The 18776-nt window shown below is 38.1% G+C and overlaps 1 protein-coding gene across 2 annotated transcripts in view; it reads left to right on the top strand.

The window, feature by feature from the left end:
- Positions 1 to 18776, top strand: part of HOMER1 (homer scaffold protein 1) — a gene marked incomplete at its 5' end in the record, with an annotated part of 92551 nt that overhangs the window by 43837 nt on the left and 29938 nt on the right. For both annotated transcript variants that reach the window (XM_082074437.1, XM_082074436.1), the window contains one exon: positions 1457 to 1599. In XM_082074437.1, the coding sequence (XP_081930563.1) occupies positions 1457 to 1599 (143 nt within the window). The remainder of the gene's footprint in view (positions 1 to 1456; positions 1600 to 18776) is intronic.

Raw genomic sequence — 18776 nt, forward strand, 5'->3', positions numbered from 1 at the left:
AATATTTTGGTTAATGGACGCCAGAACGGCATGGAAGGTCTTGATGACAGCCACATCTTACTGTCTTTAAAAGAACTGAGTTTTTCCATCTAGTTAAGTGTCAAAGCCAAAGACAACATTTTCTATACATGGAGAAACAGATTCAGTATTGGCTTGCAGAAAGCCTTATTGTTGTAAACTAGTTAAAGGCTACAAGTGGAGGCTCAAAATTAAACCCTGACTTGTTGAGATCACGACCATCTTCAGACACTTCACAATTCCTTCTGCGATTACTGTTCTTCAGCTTCCCATGCAGAATGCCAAAGAGCTGGGAAAGGGGCCTGTTGGCCTTCCAGAGACTGTGCTTGTGTTTCAGTTTAATAACATTAAATACCAGTTTTATCTGTTCCCTATACAGATGGCCAAAGGCTATGTGGCCATAGGACGTGCTTAGCTTTTGGAAATACCATAATTCAACCAGTCTTCTGCTGCATAGACACCCCTCCATGACATCCATTGAGCTCTATTCATGAGACTCTTCTGTCCTAAATGCTACCATTTGCTAAGACACTTTAAAATCTAGATGAGTTACTTAGCTTATATCTCCTGCAGGAATCATTACTTGAAAAATAACATAATAGCAAAGAAAATACTAAAATTAAACTATGTACAGTGACTGAAAAGCCTATAATGTTCTAGCTTAGGATGTGGGCTACAAGGGCATTCTTTATTATGAAACAAAGCCGCTTTTCCGTGACTAGAAATTAGCAAATGGTGTTTGCTGGCCAAAACACAAATGCACATGTTGACGTGATGAAGGGTGATTAACAGTGCCTTGTGCTGGGAGGCAGCTGTTAAGTTTTTCAGGTGTCTGTTTACCTAGCAGTAGCAGAGGCTGCCTGGGTGTAGCTGGAGTATTCTCTTTCCCAGATAATACCATGACCAGCAAGAGCTAGGCCAGGCTAACGTGCCTACGGAAGCTTTGCAAGGACCCTGCTGAGCAAGTGTACTTTCCAGATGGCTCATATGTGAAACTGAGTACACCACCAATGGCCTTTCCACTGTTTGCTTTGGTCAATAAACAGTATGAAAGCTAAATTTTGAAACAAATAGCGGCATTGTTTGCCTTACCATGTTAGAAAATAAACTAAGAGACAAGAGTCCTGGGTGTCAGTTGTCACTTACTGTGAAGCAGGATGTGGGATGGGTATGATACCAGGTAAGAGAAAGAGGTCTGTAATACGCAAGAGGCTGGATTTTTGCAAATAATTCATAGGTCGTTTGTGTTTTGTACAAGAGAATGTGAGTGTTATGGTAGTATACTTCTAAATTCAATTCACGTGATGAAATATGACAATGAGGGATGCTGGGAATCCGAGCCTCACATTAATACTACCTAAAATGTGTGTATCATTTAAGAATTGATGTTAGTAGCAGACCGTTTTGTAATTTTAATGTGTTGTTTCTTTTACTTAAGGAATCAGCTGGAGGGGATATTCAATCTCCTTTAACGCCGGAAAGTATTAATGGGACAGATGATGAGAGAGTGACGCCAGAAGTGACGCAGAACTCAGAACCAAGGGCTGAACCAACCCAGAACGCATTGCCATTTACCCATAGGTACAGATTCCATTCCCACATCCTGATTAAGTGATACCTGTTTCCTTCCTTGTTAAAGGGACCTTCTCCCATATTGTGTGAAAACAAAACTAAACAAACCCAGCTCCCCCCTCCCCCAGAAAAGCTGGAGTGGCTTTTAGATTCGCAATATGATCTTTGTTTTAAGAAAATAAAAAAAAAAAAAAAAAAAAAAATAACAGAAACAAACACAAACCTGTATGAGAAAATCACTTGCAATAAGATTTGGGGGAATGTGACCTTCTAGTTTAATGGACTTAATGTGAGCCCTTGAATACTGATGAGTGCAGGTGTCCCTTTAACAGGAAGCATTATTTCAGTGGCTGAGGTCTTACTAAAATTGACTGCTTCATAGAATAAACCAATTAAATTATTTTGCACACACTCGTTAAATGACTGATAGGACGGGATGTCAGCCTTTCATTGTCAAGTTGTTGGAAGAAAAGGGACTCTTACAACACTTCTGGATTATGAAGTTTAAAGCACCCTTTAATTGAACAGTTCTCTGACAGTTGAAAACATTTTTCAACTTTTTTTGAAATGTGAGAGAAATGTTCTGCTTCAGACTGAATTATAATTTGTTGCACTAGGAATGCTGTGCTCTATTGTTCTTTAAGAAAGCTAGGTCTTTTTATTTAATGATACAAATAATGAGTTGATAAATATAGCTTGACTATTAGAAAGGTTTGTAAATGGGTCACTCAATAAAACATATAATGTATTGAGACCATGGAGAGTAACAGAAACATTTAGTAAACTTAGAACTAGAAATACTAGATTTATTTTTTTAAATATTGTCTAATTCAGTTTAAATAGAGCTTGAGGTCTCTTGACCAAAGGCTGGGGAATACTAGGATGTCAGATACGTCATGCAATTCAGAATGAGCAACCATAGAATTGAAATTGTGCAGGACATGTTTTTTGTAAGAGATTATTAAATGTATCTGGAAAAAACCCAGACATTTTCAAATCACAGAAAAATTATACTTTTGCACTAGTTTTTTAACAGAGCGATTGTGTTTATTTTTATACTTCAGCTGTCACCAGTGCATCTATTATATATTTTAGAAGAAATGGTGCTTTGTAAGAGTGCTGTGTGCATGTTGAAGGAGTATTATAAATGTTGCACATCTATCGGTGTTCTGTAATGAGTTCATTCAAACTGTTTACTGATATTTTTGTGAAAAGGAGTTGTGATAAAGTCCACATGTGAGTAGTGTTGTTTGTTTGTTTGTTTTTTTCTAAATGATAGCTGCAAGATCTTATCTGTCATTCTGCAACTGTAAATATGTTTTCTGGTATGCCAATATAGTAACTACTCTTTGCTCTGCATTGAGCATGACTGAAGATATGTTTTGAAACTACCCAGTTGTAATATTTGATGGTCTAGAATAGAGGTTACAAAACTTTTACATGCTTCACATTTTCTATCTACTTCATGGATGCAGTGTGAGTGCCTGGTTTTAGTTTTTTGTCCTGTTAAATACCACTAGGTAGAAATGGTCTTCCGACAATAACTCTGCATTTTGAAGGTCATTTCTCATGATGATTCTCAAAAGACCAGAGTTTTGTCTTGTCTTAATGGTAGGTTCAGATTTCTTAATGAGCTGTTACTGAAGAAAATCCAAATTTTTTTAACCCTTTGAAATAAATTGATTTTTGGACTAGATAAGGTCTTCGTTATAAGTAAATAAAAATTATTTATTTATTATTAAAAAAGGTGCATGAAACACATGCATGAAAGAGATGGAAAGTGAAGTGTCTGGTATTGTGTTAGTCCTGTCTTTGTAGAGGCATTTTATAATACTCAATTGGCAACTAGGTAGACACGCCTAGCAGCTTGTGCTGGCTGAAAGGGTGCTTTCTGTAGACAGTCTGCTTGCCCTGATTTAAAAGAAAAAAATTCTTAAAAACCAAAACAAAACAAGAAAAATCTTACAGCCTGATCACTGGAGACTCTGGGCTTTTCCCGTGTTGGGGTACAGAAGGGGATTGTGGTCCTCCTTATTCCCTGCCTGTCTGAAGATGCTGAGTGTTGGTGGCACTCCATGTGTGATGGAGAGGAGTTTCCTTCTGCACCGTCATAACTCCTGCTGATCACAGAGCCTCTTCCTCCTGCACCCTGCATTTCAGCAAAGGTGAAGTTTAGCCAGTGCTTCTGAGTGAGGAGGGTAGCGCTGGAATGGCATTTGAGTGTTGTCTTGTGCTTGGCAATGCTTTTTACGTCTTTGCCTTGACTTCAGGAGCTGTTGATCAGTCGCTAGATGCTTTTCGATAGAAAAGGCGTTGTGGTCTTTCTTCCAGTGACCTCAGCTGTAGGGACATGACAGTCAGTGGCCATGCTTCACTGAAAAACACTACCATTGCAAGTTCATTTCTTCCATAAATAGGAAAGCTATGTCCTGCGCTGGCACAGGCAGAATGTGCTTATTCTGTGACGGACCAGAAGGAGTGGTCCTCAGTGCAGGCTGGAGCACCAGGAAGGCAGGTGTGGGGCCGCACAGCAGGAGCCCCAGCAGCTGTGGGGCAGGTGTTGGAGCTTCATGGGCAGGATGAGGTGGTGAGGGGGGCTGGTGGGGTTGGAGCTGCCTGGCTGCCCAGAGGATCAGCAAGCTGGGCTGAGCACAGGGTTCTCTGCGGCAGATGACAGGGCTAAAGGCTTGAAGGGGTCTGCTGTCAAAACAGCGATATAGGTCAGAGGTTTTCATGTCTTTGTATGAACTGGAAGGGTCTGACAGGAGTTAACAAGGTCAGAAATCACAGCTGTGGAGGTCCTGCTTTAGTCTACATCTTACTACTTGTCGATTCTAATCTGCACACCCAAAAAATGTTCAGTTTGATTTTTTGATAACACATCCTCACTGGCCAGATAGGTTCTCTTCTGCAAGCGTTCCCTGTGCTTTTTATGTCTTAGTATAAGAAGTTGGGACCTGTTATTTCAGCAGCATTAGTGTAGACTCCTTTGGTATTTATAGTTATTTTCTGATCACTTAAACCCAAAAAATGAAAACCAGCATTACTTAAATCGCCAGATTTTTGTTATTTGAACTCACATTTCTTATTATTTCAGTAAATAATTGTGAGTATTGAAATGAACATTTTCCAGTATGTGTCTAAAATTCTGTTCATATCCCATAAGCATAACAGAGCGGAAGTCTAGTTGCTTCAGTTTATCCTCATCTGGAAAGTCCTAATGCTGTTCACAAGCAGTGCACCACTAGTCAGCTGCTTGAGAGATAAGGGTATTAAACAGTTACGAGCCTTGCACAGAAGATGAACTCTTGTAATTAAAGATCTTGACTCTTTAAACTATTTATGATGGTTAGTGTTGAATTATGAAGCAATATTACTTGGGATCTCCCACATCCTATAATATACTATAGCCTGAGCACTGCTCTCATGAGTAAATGTTGTCAGAACAAATTAAAATAAAATGTAGCCTAAGCCTAGCATTAGAATTTCTAAAAATCTTGGCTGAGGCACTGATGATCCTTTTTATGAATGACAGCTAGTCCAGGAAGGCTTTTTTTCTAGCAGAAGCTAGTTAATCAAATCTAATATTTAAAATATTTATGACTAAAAAGTATGTCTTTTCATTCTTAAGTAAATTTTACTTTACTCAAACATCTTTGTTGTTTAAAAAAATATTTCCCATATTCTTTAAGTTGTGATTTTTTTTTTCCATCTGAAAACTTTGGATCATAAAATGGGTTTGGCAAAAAAAAAAAAAGCTGCTAAAATTTTTTTAGTTACTTCTGATGTGACTGGCTTTTAAATAAAAGTTTCAATCCTGATGGTGCATAGTATGCAATTCCTGGTTGTCTGAATAAACCCAAGGAAATACTATACTAAGCTCATTCCACCTTAGAATATAATTCAAACATTAAACCGGAATAGCGTTTCTGGTGAAGTCTGCAACTGCTGCTTGGGGCTTTTTGGTAACTGTTTGGTGAACTTGCTCCTTCACCCTTGAAAAGAATACATTTGTTTATAACAAGATTTATTCCATTTTTGGCACCTTATGAAGCTGATAAAAGACACTTTCGGAAGCAAAATGTAAGAGGATTCTTCTGGGACAAATCTTGAAAGTCTTCAGTTTTCTGTTAACCGTGACTTGAACCTGTTACCTCGTATTTTCTTGTAATACGTAAACTTGGAATTCTATTACATAATGTTTTGATCAGACAATATATATTTGTGTGTTTGCTTGTTCATTAAAATTCCTATTTTTGTATTCAAACAAGTTTTTAATAGGGCATTTTGATTCGTTGCCTTAGTGAAAATTATTTAAAATGATGTTTATATCTTTGATATGTTATTGTCTAGATAGCTTACCATTTAATAATGCTGCATGTAAATCCAATGCTGTACAACAAAGAAAAAACAAAAATCTTGCTGCTAGTTCATGTTCCTTCACTGAGTTTTCATTAAAAGTTGTATGCAGAAATCTGTTTAGTAGATCTTTCACTTTGTTTATTAAAATTACTCACTTCTACAAGCTTAAATATTTTAGTTATCTTACAGTAAAGGCATTTGTGGACCATGGTGAACTGTTAAGTTGGCTTTAAGGAAAAGTTTTGATTTAATAATTTTTGTACTATTTTGTAATTTGAACTTATACTCGGGTTCTAGTATTTGGATGTTCTTTATAGGGTTATGCGTAGCTTCCTTAACAAGTATTTCTGGGGGTATGTATTACTTTTTAAAATTATTGGGTTTGAATGTTATTTAACCTGATCACAGGATAATTTATTGTTTTGAGGAGGCTCAGGAGCTCTCTAATACAAGCTCCTGCTCAAAAGAGGTCGGCCATGAGATCAGACCAGGTTGCTCTAAGCTTTATCCCTGTTGGGTTTTGAAAACTTTCAAGAGTGAAGACCGTTAAAGCCAGGCTTTTTAAAAAAGGTTTCTCTATAACACAAAAGGCAGCAGCTGTCTTCACGTTGCAGAGTACTATAATGAACTGTGACATTTTAGGGCACAATGGAGGAACTCTGGTAAATTCAATTACTCCGTTGAGAAAAGATTATTATTTCTTGAGGCACACTCAGAGAAAAAACTCAAAGGTGTTATGTTCCTGCTGTCAGTGTAAGTGAAGACCTGGTTAATATAGCAACTTAGATGTAGGTCTTGATTTCACCTCAACCAACATTTGTTGTTATGGAGGTCATAGCTGTACTGTGCTTCAGCGTCTTGTGCTCCAGTGGTGAGAGCCTGGTGGTCTCTGGAAGAAGCACACAGGGTAGGATTGGTTTCCCCTCCCTCCTATACCCAGTTCTTGCTGCTTCCCACACTTTGCACTTCTGCTGAAGCTGCTGGGCTGTAGCTCAAGTAGCCTAGCCTTGAAAATAAAAAGTTCTTGCTAGGAAATTATTAATTTGAAAGGAAAATCTTACCTTGTGTTTGTGTAACTTTTTTCCATACTTCTGATTTCCTGATTGTGACAATCTTTGAAAATTTTGGAATACATAGCAAGCCATTACATGGTTTTAAACCAGTAACATGTCAAACAGAGCATAATACAGCTCGTCCTGTGACATTTTCACAAGATATCTCTAGTAATGGAAGGAGAGGTGGGGGACTTGTATCTACTATTGGAAGAATGGTCATGGTCTGTGCATTGCTCAGCTCTTCAAAATGAAGAAAGTCTACAACTAATAGAGCTAATTTTAATGTCTGGGGAAATGGATGAGATCCAAGCCAAAAATAGCCTTACACTTAAGAGAGTAATTTCACCATCTTCCTTGTGCACCCAAACACGTTGCAGTCTGGACCATGTGAATTACCTACCTCCTGCTGTTTATTTAGTTGAGAGCTCCAGGGGGTGATTCAGACAATGTGAGCTGGGTGTTTGAAACTAGGTGATATAGATACCATCCTCAGGGATAAGTGAAACATAGCTGTCAAGTACATTCTTAGAAGAGGAATATAATACTTCTACAATTCATATTAAAAAAATCCCAAACAAACAACAAAACATCCAAACAAAGCCAAACCAAACAGATACTACTTGTACTATGTAATTTTTACCACTTTAATCACATAAATAAGAAAAACAAGCCCAGTAAAAAATGAATGAACATTTTCTAAAATACATCCATTGTATTCAACATATCTAAAATATGGATGACATTAAAAGCTTGTTAATACTTCAGCAACTGTAACCATTGGCTTTGTGAATTAGGATATATAATACTTGACACTAAATCAGATTCTGTAGGGTGATTTTTTTGTTTTTGTTGAATCAATTAATTAACAATAATTAATTTTCTTAGATATTTTCAACAGTATAGTTTTCGGAAATGTTTTGTTCATTTTAGAAGTCTACTCTTGGCACACTGACTTTTGTAGACATTTTTAGGCCTTGGTGGAGGAGCTGTTCTCTTCATTCTAGATTTTTTTAGTAATTTAGTTGAATAATGAACTTTTGTGCAGTTTGATACCAGTGTGTATGCTTGTTTAAGTTTGTGAGCAGTGTCTGTGAAGTCTGTTTCATGGTATAATTTGTACATATATTGTTTAGAATCTGCTGTTTTGTAAGTTGTAAGCTCAAACATGCAATCATCTTTTCAAGAAGAAGAATTAAAATAATAGTTGAAGAAGATCTAATGTAGACAGTTGGTACCTCATGCTTTCTTTACTCGTACTTCCATCAGTGTTTTTGATATTGTTTAGTGTCATCATAGTGTCATCATACTGCCAACCAGTAAGTAAGGATAAGCTGCACACTGAACTTTCCCCGGGCACCATGAAGGAGTCCAAGGTGTTGTATTTAATACAACAGAGACCTCTCTGGGTAAATTTTGCTCAGATTAGGTCAGCATTTCCAACTATAACCAATGTTTTTTCCAAAGTTTTTTTCAAGACTGAGAAGTGTCATTAGTATCAAAGAGAACAGACACCAAAGAACTGCTACAGGTCTCAATATACTTTTCTCCAGAAAAAAACACAATGAAAAATTTTGAGAGGAAAAAGCCACTTTGTAGAATTGTTTTTTATTTAAAATTGTCTGTGGAAAGACTTAATACTTTGAAAGAAAAAATATCATACCTTGTTTGAATTGGAAGCCTCAGTGCATACTTACCATTTTTCAGCCACTCATTGAAGAAGCAGAAAAGGAAAGCCAGTAATACCTGAAGTTACCAGGGGAAAAAAAAATCCACATAGCTATTAATGCCCTGAGTCTCAAATGAATCTTCTTAGTCATGACCCTCAAAAAGGGAACCCTTTTGTGAAAAACAAAGGCAGAGGGGATGTTTTGCAGGACAAACATATTTTTCACAAAGTTGGATCACTCAGACTTCACTGTCTCCTCCTTGTTGGTCAGGACAGTTGCTGCATGAAAGTATTTTATGACTGAGATAACGTGAACCATTCATGCCCATACCTTCAGCCCGGGCCTAGTTCTTGATGAGGAGATGGGGTCTTTTTTCAGAGCCTGGAATTTGACTTTGTAACAAGGCTTTCCTATGGCAGTTTGTTCTGCAGGTAAGAGTACCACAAAGTTGACATCCATCTGCATACCAAAATGCTTTACTTCTCCAAAAAGACCTCTTCAAATTATGCCCCAATAGCCACTCGAAAGTATAAGTTAGAAGATAAAGGCTCCTTACAATTGGTGTGTAGCTGCTTCATTTCAAGTACAAGACTGAGTACACTTATCTTTACCAACACAAAATACAAAGCATACACAGCCATCTATATGGGTAGTGAAATGCTAAACAAACTTCTCCAGACTTATTAATGTATTGTTTTCTATCACTAAATGGACTCGGTAGTTATAATCAGGTTCTATGAAACTGGAAAATAGTCTAGACTTGAGTTTCGGGCTACATATTCCCATCCACATAGACACTATTGAAAAGGTTACACAGTTTTAAAGAAAGGAAATTAAAGAGAATTGAAGATTTGTGGCCTTCAGATCACTTTTAAGTGTGCTGCAGAACAATCCACATCACTATCTATATTTTATTCATCTTCAGGTTCACTTATTGTCAACTTTGGATTATTTTGTAAAATCAATATACAGAACATGGATGAACATGTGTAATTTACAGTCATTGTAGTCATGGTAGAATGCCTCTGTCATATTCCTTAGAAGTAAATAAAATTGCAGTGTTGCTGAAAAGTTTTAAGTTCAAAGTCCACAAGCTAAAAAACAGCTTTAAAAAACTCAGAAAGCAAGAGAAAACTTGACCTTTTGTCAGTTTTGGAATATTAAAATATATTATAACTCATAGCAATAATATATTCTCAAAATGCAGCCTACTTTTTTAAAGCCTACATAAACCTGTCCCGCAAAGCCATACTTCCTTCAATATTTGTGACATGTTTTTAAGGAAGAAACATCTCCAGTTGTTCAGGTGTTCCTGTACTTTAATATCGTCATCCACATTTTTTACAATGAGGGTGATGAGACACCAGAATATGTTGCTTGGAGAAGTTGTGGATGCCCCATCACTGGGAGTGTCCAAGGTCACTTTTGGGCTTTGAGCAGCCACTTGTAGTGGAAGGTAGCCCTGCCTGTGGGAGAGAGGTTGGACTACATTATCTTTAAAGGTTCCTTCCAACCCAAACCATTCCATTTTTCTGTACCAGGATTAGTTTCCTACTTTACTGAGAAGACAGGGGCTAAAATTATGTCACCTGAAACAAAACCCCCTCCAACTCCAGCAAAAATAATAACAACAAAGCCCAAACCTTTCAGTTAGTGGCTCTTTTGTAATGTATGCTCTTTGTGCTTCTAAGTCACTTGGACCCTCTACCCTGCTGGTTTTCCTGCTCTTCTGAAAGATCTGTGTTGCTGTACGTCATCCATCTGCTTTACTTCAAGATAAAGCATATACATTAAGGTTTTTAGGCAGTAGTGCCAAACCCAGTGCAATACTAGAGGAAAGTATTTTTTAAAAGGTGTGGTGGGGAAAGAAAGTCTGTAGCTTAGTACATTTTAGTGCAGGTGAAGCACCACTGAATGCATTTGATTGATACCAGTTGAGTCTTTGTCTTACTAATACAAACAATTTACTCTGCCTTCTGTGTTATCTCAGGTGTAGTGGTGGATCATGACATTACATGGACTTCTCATATGAGTAGATAGATAGATAGATAGATAGATAGATAGATAGATAGATAGATAGATAGATAGATAGATAGATAGATATCCACATCTTAAATCTTACATATGTGGTGTGGTTATGGTTTCACTGCTTTCTGGAAGGCCTGATGATAAACATACACCTATAATGACACCATTAATGACTAAACAATTACTATTCTTGAAACAGTGTAGAACTCATTTTTCTCAAAATTACAAGCAGAATTTAAATTACTGTACTTCTGTCCTTTAACAACTCTCATTGGAGATTAAATGATCATTTTACTTTATGGATTTTTATATTCTTTTTAGTCTTTTCTGGTTTACTCCCTTCTTAGCTGCCCCCTCTCCTTGGAGAAGAGGTATGCTCAGGAAACAGAAATCAGTCTGGCTAGCACCATCTTCTGCAAATGTTTAAGCTTAAGAGGCTGTTACTCATTTTATTCCTGCTGTCATTTATAAGGATACCGTTAGATATGATGTAGGGAAATTTACCCTATATCTGACCTGAGCTGGAAGCTGCCAAGCATTTTAAGTCATGGAGTGTTTCCAGTTAAAGTCTTAGTGAATTATTATCTGTGGATTCTCTTAGAATAATATACATGGATTATTGGATCCAAGGGGTTTGCCATTTATAAAATGCTTAGATGGTGCTAATAAAGCCCATATGGACTTAAAAATTAGCTAATTTTTATTCAGGGAACTTTCTCCTAGGAGATTGACCATGAATGTCAGAGCCAATGATAGCTGGCAACAAATTTTAAGTTATGGATTCTTTTCCTGTTGAAGAGTTGAGATAGATATACTGCTGTGCCAAATTCTACTTGTGTTAAAAGGAAGCAGACATGGAGCTTAAGTTTAGGAGGTGGCTGTACCTCCTATTCGTTTGCTGCCTCACTGATGATGTAGTTAAATCTTCAGAATTAGCAACTGTAATTAGCAACTCTACCTTGAGCAGCTGGAATGAGCTCCTCCAGCGGTCACACAAAAGAAGGATTGGATACTGCTGCATGAATGCTTGTGTGCCATGGAATATTTTTCATTTTCAGGCACATCTGGCTTAGGAACTAACTGTGCTGTGTCTGTTGACTTCTCCAGTTCAGAGACAACATACAGTTTTCTGTGTGGTGCAGAGAAATCACGGTGAACTTGATGAAACCACTTGCTGGTCTTAGATATTTATTGATAGGGTTCAGCCAAATGGATTACCTCTGCCCACTTATTGAAAAAAAACATATTTTAAAACTAAAATTAGACAACTTTTTGGACTGTGTCATTTTTGTCAGACAAATTAAGATTGCTAAAGATTACTCTCTTATTTAGAGGGAGGCTTTACAAGTAAACCTAGTTGAGGTAGTAGTTCCTTTGGAGAATGCTGTGTCCTGGGTCCTTTGTGAGAGAAAGAGCAAGTTCTGCCACGTCTACATGAAACTGAGGTCAACAAATGACACCTGAGGGGCTTGCATAGTGCCTGATCCATCTCCTCCCAAATAGGCACCTAAGACCAATCTGATGAAGTGCCATTGCAGGGTACTTAACCTCTCTTAGCTTTTAGACATCTAAACCAGAGGAAGATCGGTTTCATCTACTAAGCTCTCTTTACCAGGTCCAGCCTATAATTGTACTTCCTGCCAACATTATGATCCTGTGCTTCCTGTTTTAAATGGAGGCAACATAGTATTTGGCTCCCCGGCACTGCTGTCAGCTTGCTGTTGCTCCCTGGTGGGCTCTTCCATTCACTCTTCTGATTTTCGAGGTCGTTGTTCCTGTCCAGATATCATAAGCCCCCAGAAGCATAAACCCCTCAGAATAAAAGCTTGTTGATCAATAACAGTCCAAAGCTGCTTTATTGTAAGCCATTTCACATTGTATCTGAACATGCAAACAGTATTCAGGCTCCACCTGAACAAGTTGTGTTATTGAACATAGTCGTGTTATGTTGTTTATTTTCTGTCACGTTGTAGTAGGCAGACCCCTTGCAGTGAAACTTCAATAGCATTGACCTGCATCCTGCAGACACAGGTAGAGGTTAGGGGCAGGCAAACATAAACAGAGAAGTGGAATATTTTGTCTGTCAAAAATATGAAGTACTTAACACATTGCCAAGGGAAGAGTTAGCTTGAATAATAAAGTAGGGAATACACCTAAATGGAGATCAACATTTCCTCTAGTTTTCCATCAGCTGTATGCTTTAGGAAAGCTTTCTGTATCTAAAGTCACATCTTTTGAGTTTCTTTAATATCGCTGTAGATGCCAGTGACATTTTGTAGTACAAGCAGAAAGTGTTCTGTGTTGATCAGTGTTTAGATCATACAATGAGGGGCACTGCTGAGATGAATCTAAGTTGCTGCATAGCACTTCGGTGAGATGTGGACAACTGGCAATTCATAAGCATCATCAAGGTATTTTACAGTGACACCAAACAGCTATCAAGTTTCATCTGTAATGAATTGGCTTGGCACAAATCAGCAATGAACTAGAATATAAGAGGGTTTTTTTAATCGGCTCTTAAACCATTCGGCAAATGAAGAAAGCTGGAGCTGAGTGAAGGTGCTGAAATAAAATGTCTGGGATCTCTAGGACTGTTTTCTCAAGTGCACCATAATAAAACATTACGTGTGGTCCATTTGTTGTGATGAACTTCAATGGCAGGGTTGTTCCTTTGCAGATTTTGCTCTGTGGCACTGTGGTGTAATGATGTTCTCTCTTCCTGTCATTAAATGCAAAGGGTTTGGTTTTGGAATTAAAATAGTGAAAACCATTCTTCTGGGAGACTGCAACCAAATAGGAAATTAAGAAGTTATTTTATTTGAGCAACACAGCTCAGACAAAAAAAACAAACCAAAACCCTAAAACTGAATGGACTGAACTCAGTTAAGTTACCCAACCCCATAGTTTGGCAAAGGAAGAATTTTTTTTTTCCCCTTACTATAGTGAAAATAGGTCTAGAAATAAGATATGATTTTGTTGTCTGAAGCCAAATGCTTTTTCAGGTAGGCAATACAATCAAATTAAGTAGGCCTGAATTTTAAGAGGATAGCTAAAATAGTTTTGTACATGCCCAAAGTGTGATCTAACTGATCGCTATGGATGACTGTGACTTACCTGTTCACTTTACTTAGGAAGTACTCAGAAATCTAAAACTAAAGTAATTACATGACAACACCAATTACATAGCACATTCTTTCTACACCCTCCAGAGATTTTAGTATTCTTGTTTAATTCTACTTTAATGCTTTTGGGATCACTTGTGCTCAGCACAGCGGGAGGCTCAGGAAAGCTGTCTTTTAAATGTCTTCATATCATGCTGTTTGCTCCATCCTTTTCCTAGTCTATGTGCGTTATCAGGAAAAGTGAAAATGAGCTCACAATGTTAGAAAACAGACCTACTGAAACAGTGCAGTGGCACATAGGCATAGCCTTGTGAAAGGATGGCAGATCAGCGTGTGCTCTGCTGCCCAGGAATTCACCTCTAGCAAAACTCATGTGCAGCCTCCTGCTCTGTTGGGCTTGTGATGAGCTAAGTAAGGTGGGCAGGGAGAGAAGTGGGGAGCCACGCTTTATATTCTTCTTTGAAACTGTTGGACCAATTAATAGTTGAAGTGGGAAGAAAGGTCTATAAATTATATTCTTAACCTCCAGCTGAGTTTTTGAGCCAAATCATCTGACCTATGATTATTCTCATGAGAAGCTGAAGGAAACCTGAGATTGCTTAGTCTAGACTGAGTAAATAAGAACTAGCATCTACCAGTGAATGAAGGAAGATGCCATGTTAGTTTTTTTTAAAAAACAGTGAATTTTTTGCAATAGGGGAGAGAGAAAAACTTATATAGGAACTGATTCCTCTGAGTATTAACCTGTAATTCATAGAAGTGCCCGTATCAGAGACATCCCATGTATTAAATTTAATCTTTTATTTTATCCATTTAATCTCCTTTTAGTAAACTTGACTCTAGGATCAACATAGAGCAAGAAATTAATTCTTTTCTTGGATTCAGATTTGGTTTAAACCAGGCAAATTTAATACTTCAATTCTTGTAAAAAGCCAGGATGGAACACAAGTTGCAGTATCACCTTATAAGTGTTGCAACTCACTTCCAAGTTGTTTTGTTCAAATGTATACATAAATAAATGTTTTAGTGTGATCGTATAGTTTATGTGACTTACTGCTTGCTCTTCAACGTACTTGTGACAGCTCCATAGATAGTTTAGTTTGGGCTTTATATAAAGGCTATTGAGTCTTAAGTAATTGTATGGCTATCACAGCGGATAAATGAGACTTAATTAAATTTGCAGTGCTGTCACATAGCTTCTTTTCCCTTAATGGATTTGAATTATTTTGTTGTCCAGATGTAAACTGACAGTTCATCTACTGCACTAGCTGTGCAATTAATGTATGTAGTCATATTTACAGGGATAAACAAACTGGCGATTGTAATGCAAAAATGAATTGCACTAATAGTTATTATTTGATATTGTAAGATAACCTAATGCACTTGCTGGGTGGAAGCCAAATAGTCATAATTCAGAGTCTTTATGCAACTGCCTAATCATGTATTTCTGTAGGTCACCCTATATTATGTCTTTCTGCTGCTGGTAGTGGAGCTGTGGGGCCCTGCAGCTGTAATGATTGTTTTGCCAAGTTTAGTGTTTGCTATTAAAGTAAGTCAGGAACCAGCATTAAGGGGTCTTAGAGGCTGAGCTCTCCTGCAGTATCACTAACAGAGGATCAGCTAAGATCTAAAATAGGCACATGCAGATCTTTCACACTCCTGACAGCTGCTGGTAGAACACACTCCACCTAAATCTGTGATAGTACCTAGAAATGCAAGCAGAGGCTCATGCTGAGGAGCTCCAGCCCTTGCACATGGTGCATATCAGGTTTACAGGTTTTGGGAGAGGTCCCTTTAGCCACCTCACTGTTCTACATGTGGCTGCCATTACTCAAAGCTGTTACAGTCTTCTCTCTGTTGTTGCAAAGCTGAGAATCTCTGCTGAGTTCCAGAGAATCCATCTGTAGCTGCAGCAGCCTCATGGGCCCCATCTATATGGCTAAACAGAATGGGCCTTGGCACTGAGAGCTGTGGGCTGAACCATTTCCATGTGCTACAGCAATGACACGGGATTTCTTCTGCACCCATGCAGTGTCCTTGCAGCTGTAGGACAGTTACTGTTTCATATGCAGTCCTTTTGCAGTTCCATATACCTGCAATAATCTGAGGGCTGCATTGCCACCCACCAGAGCAGGGTTCTCCTTGCACAAAAGCACAAATGTGTGTTGCATTCCCAGAAGTGTTTTGGATGGGCAAGGGAAGGTCGCAGATCACATGAAGATTTGGAAGACCATAGAGATGGAAAGGTGCTAAATCTGACCACGCAAACTGTGCTTGGGATCTGCCTACGCAAACTGTGCTTGGGATCTGCCTACGCAAACCGTGCTTGGGATCTGCCTGTCCAGCTGACATGGACAGGGGCAGTTTGCAGAGAACACCAGCTCCCTGGTCCTTATGCCCTTCAGAAGCTCAGGGCGTTCTGGCCCTGTTTTACTTAGTGGTGGAGGTGTGGTCACTGGGAGAAGAGTTATTCCTTGTCCTTACTACCACAGCATTTTTGTGGTGAAGCTGGGGAAGTTTCTCAAACTCACCAAGGTGTAACTGAGACCAAGGTTCAGTGAAACTCTGAAAATCAGAATAGCACTCAATAAATGAGCGCCCAGGTAAGAGAAGCATAGGGCAGTCAAATACTCCATTGTCTTCTGTTGCATTGCTGACAGAGTGCAGATTTGTTCAATGGACACAGAAATTGTCGTTATCGGTGGCATTTTTGAAAGAACCACAGGGTTTTGTCTAGCCAGGGACCTCAGCAAAATTAATCACTACTGATTCAAAGTGTGAATTTACAGTTAAACTGCTTCAAATTCCTGTGTGTACAAATGAGTTCCAGAATGAAAGTGGTTGTAATTCAGATCATTTTAGTGTCTGGGTCATGATGTGCTGGTATCTGACTTGCCGATAACCACATCATCTAATTGCTTTCATAAAGTGATTAAGTGCCATAGGAGCCCAAGTCAATTTGACTTTCCTTGCAGCCAAATACCTAGTCATTTTAGAAAATGGGATGTAAGTTTCTAAATAACTTAGGTTGCTTTTGAAAATGTAGTTTCGTTGGAATATTTGAAGTACTCAGCAGCATAGCAAAAGCCAGGAATTATGCCTAGTGTTCAATGCACTGAAAAACTTACTGAATATTGATAATTGGTGAAAAAATATGAGGTACATTGCAAGTGTGAGAATAAACTATTTCCAGTTAAATCAATAAGCAATTTCACTAAAGTAACAAGGGCAAATATTTTTATACTTTTTTTCAGAATATTTGATAAGATTTTAGGTCTGCAAGGTCTCACAGGCATGAGAATAAAATACTTGTTGTGGTACTGAAAAGCAATTTCAGTAAGGGAGCAAGAACAAATATTTTTAAATTTTTTATAGTATATGATGTTAGGTCTACAAGATTTTAATGCATAGTGCAAAAAAAAAAAAAAGCTAGAAATTAATTAGATATGCTTGCTCTTGCAAAGGGCTAAAAGTTATAAGACAGAGTTACTGATTTTGGTTTATGCTCAGTGGCCATCATGAAGAGATAACCTATTTTCTCTCCCCTGTATAAAATTAAATGAGTGAGACAAAAATGATACCTTTTTAAAAGAATAAAATTAAAGTGGAGAAATAGGGATTTTCTTAGTGCTACTAGGATGAAAATGGTTAAACACAAGTCTTTTGCATTGTGATGCAGTGTACAAAAGACATGCATAAAACTATTCTTAACAGTGTAAGTTTAACAAGAAACAGAGTTTAAATGTCACTGGTGTAAATAAAACCCAGCATACACTAACAGACAATATAAGAAGCTTGGAAACTTTGTTGTGGAGAAGTGTGGCTGTTCTATTTGTCACCCAGTTTAATTTGGGTCAGGACTGTGATCTAAGTCATTGGTTGATAAGGATCATAGCTGAAGCATTAATTTTGTGTTAATACCCAATCTTCTGCATCCCATGGAGTGCCTTTCAGGAGCTCTTCTGTTGCTGTTGACTCTTGGAGTTTCAATAAGCAGCAAACACCACCATACTTGGGCTTTTTTTTCTCTGGCTTTGTTGTCTTCTGCAGGAATACTGTGCTAGGTTGCCATAGAGAACATTTCTGTGAAATTTTCCTTCCTTGAAAAGTCAGTCTATTCCTCAGCGATAAGCCTGCATATTGAAAGATGGTCCATCTTGTGGTCATTTCTATAGGCCTTGTGATGAATGAAGACTGTATTACAAAGTACAGAACATGGGTTTAGGTGGTGGATCTAAATAGGGAATAACCACCAACTTGCATTGCATAGTGGTCTTGCTATATAGTGGAAAGAGTCAGTAACATTACTTAACCTCTTTGGTCATCTTCATGCGTCAAATTTGCAAAGATATTGACCCTTCCTCGGTGAGCCGATAAAGCATAGCATGTGAGATGCCTAAGAACAGGACTTCATGTAACAGAACTGGAAAGGCAACTTTTCCATCTGTGGGCTTCACGGTACTTCGGACGATTCAGAATTTGAGGGCATGGTCAAACTGAAAGTCTGAACGGAAGCAAAAGATCATAGATGAAACACCTTGAAAGAGAAATCTGTAACAGCTCCATAAGCACCCCTCTGCCCAAATTTGCAGAAAAAGCTTCTGCTTTTCTGTCTTCTACAGTGACATATAAATTGGGAGTTCAAGCATATTTTAGCTCTGAGTTGAGCAAAAGGGTGTGCAAAACAAAACAAAATATATCCTGGAGTGGGATAAACTTCAACATTTGTAGAGATTTATAGACTTTCAGAAAAGTTACACTCTCACCTGCTGGTTTCAGCCATTCAGCTGTGTTTCTCACTTCCAGTAGGTGTGTGTGGCTTTATTATTAGTACCATGTGCTTTAAGGGCCTCCTTCATCTTTTTTGCTATGATTGAATTTGTCATGTAACCAATCCAAAGAGTTGATTCACAACTACGTTTCCCTGGTTTTGTGCTGATGTAACTCCATTG

The sequence above is a fragment of the Streptopelia decaocto genome, assembly GCF_964273445.1.
Source record: "Streptopelia decaocto genome assembly, chromosome: Z".
In the NCBI taxonomy this organism is placed as follows: domain Eukaryota; kingdom Metazoa; phylum Chordata; class Aves; order Columbiformes; family Columbidae; genus Streptopelia; species Streptopelia decaocto.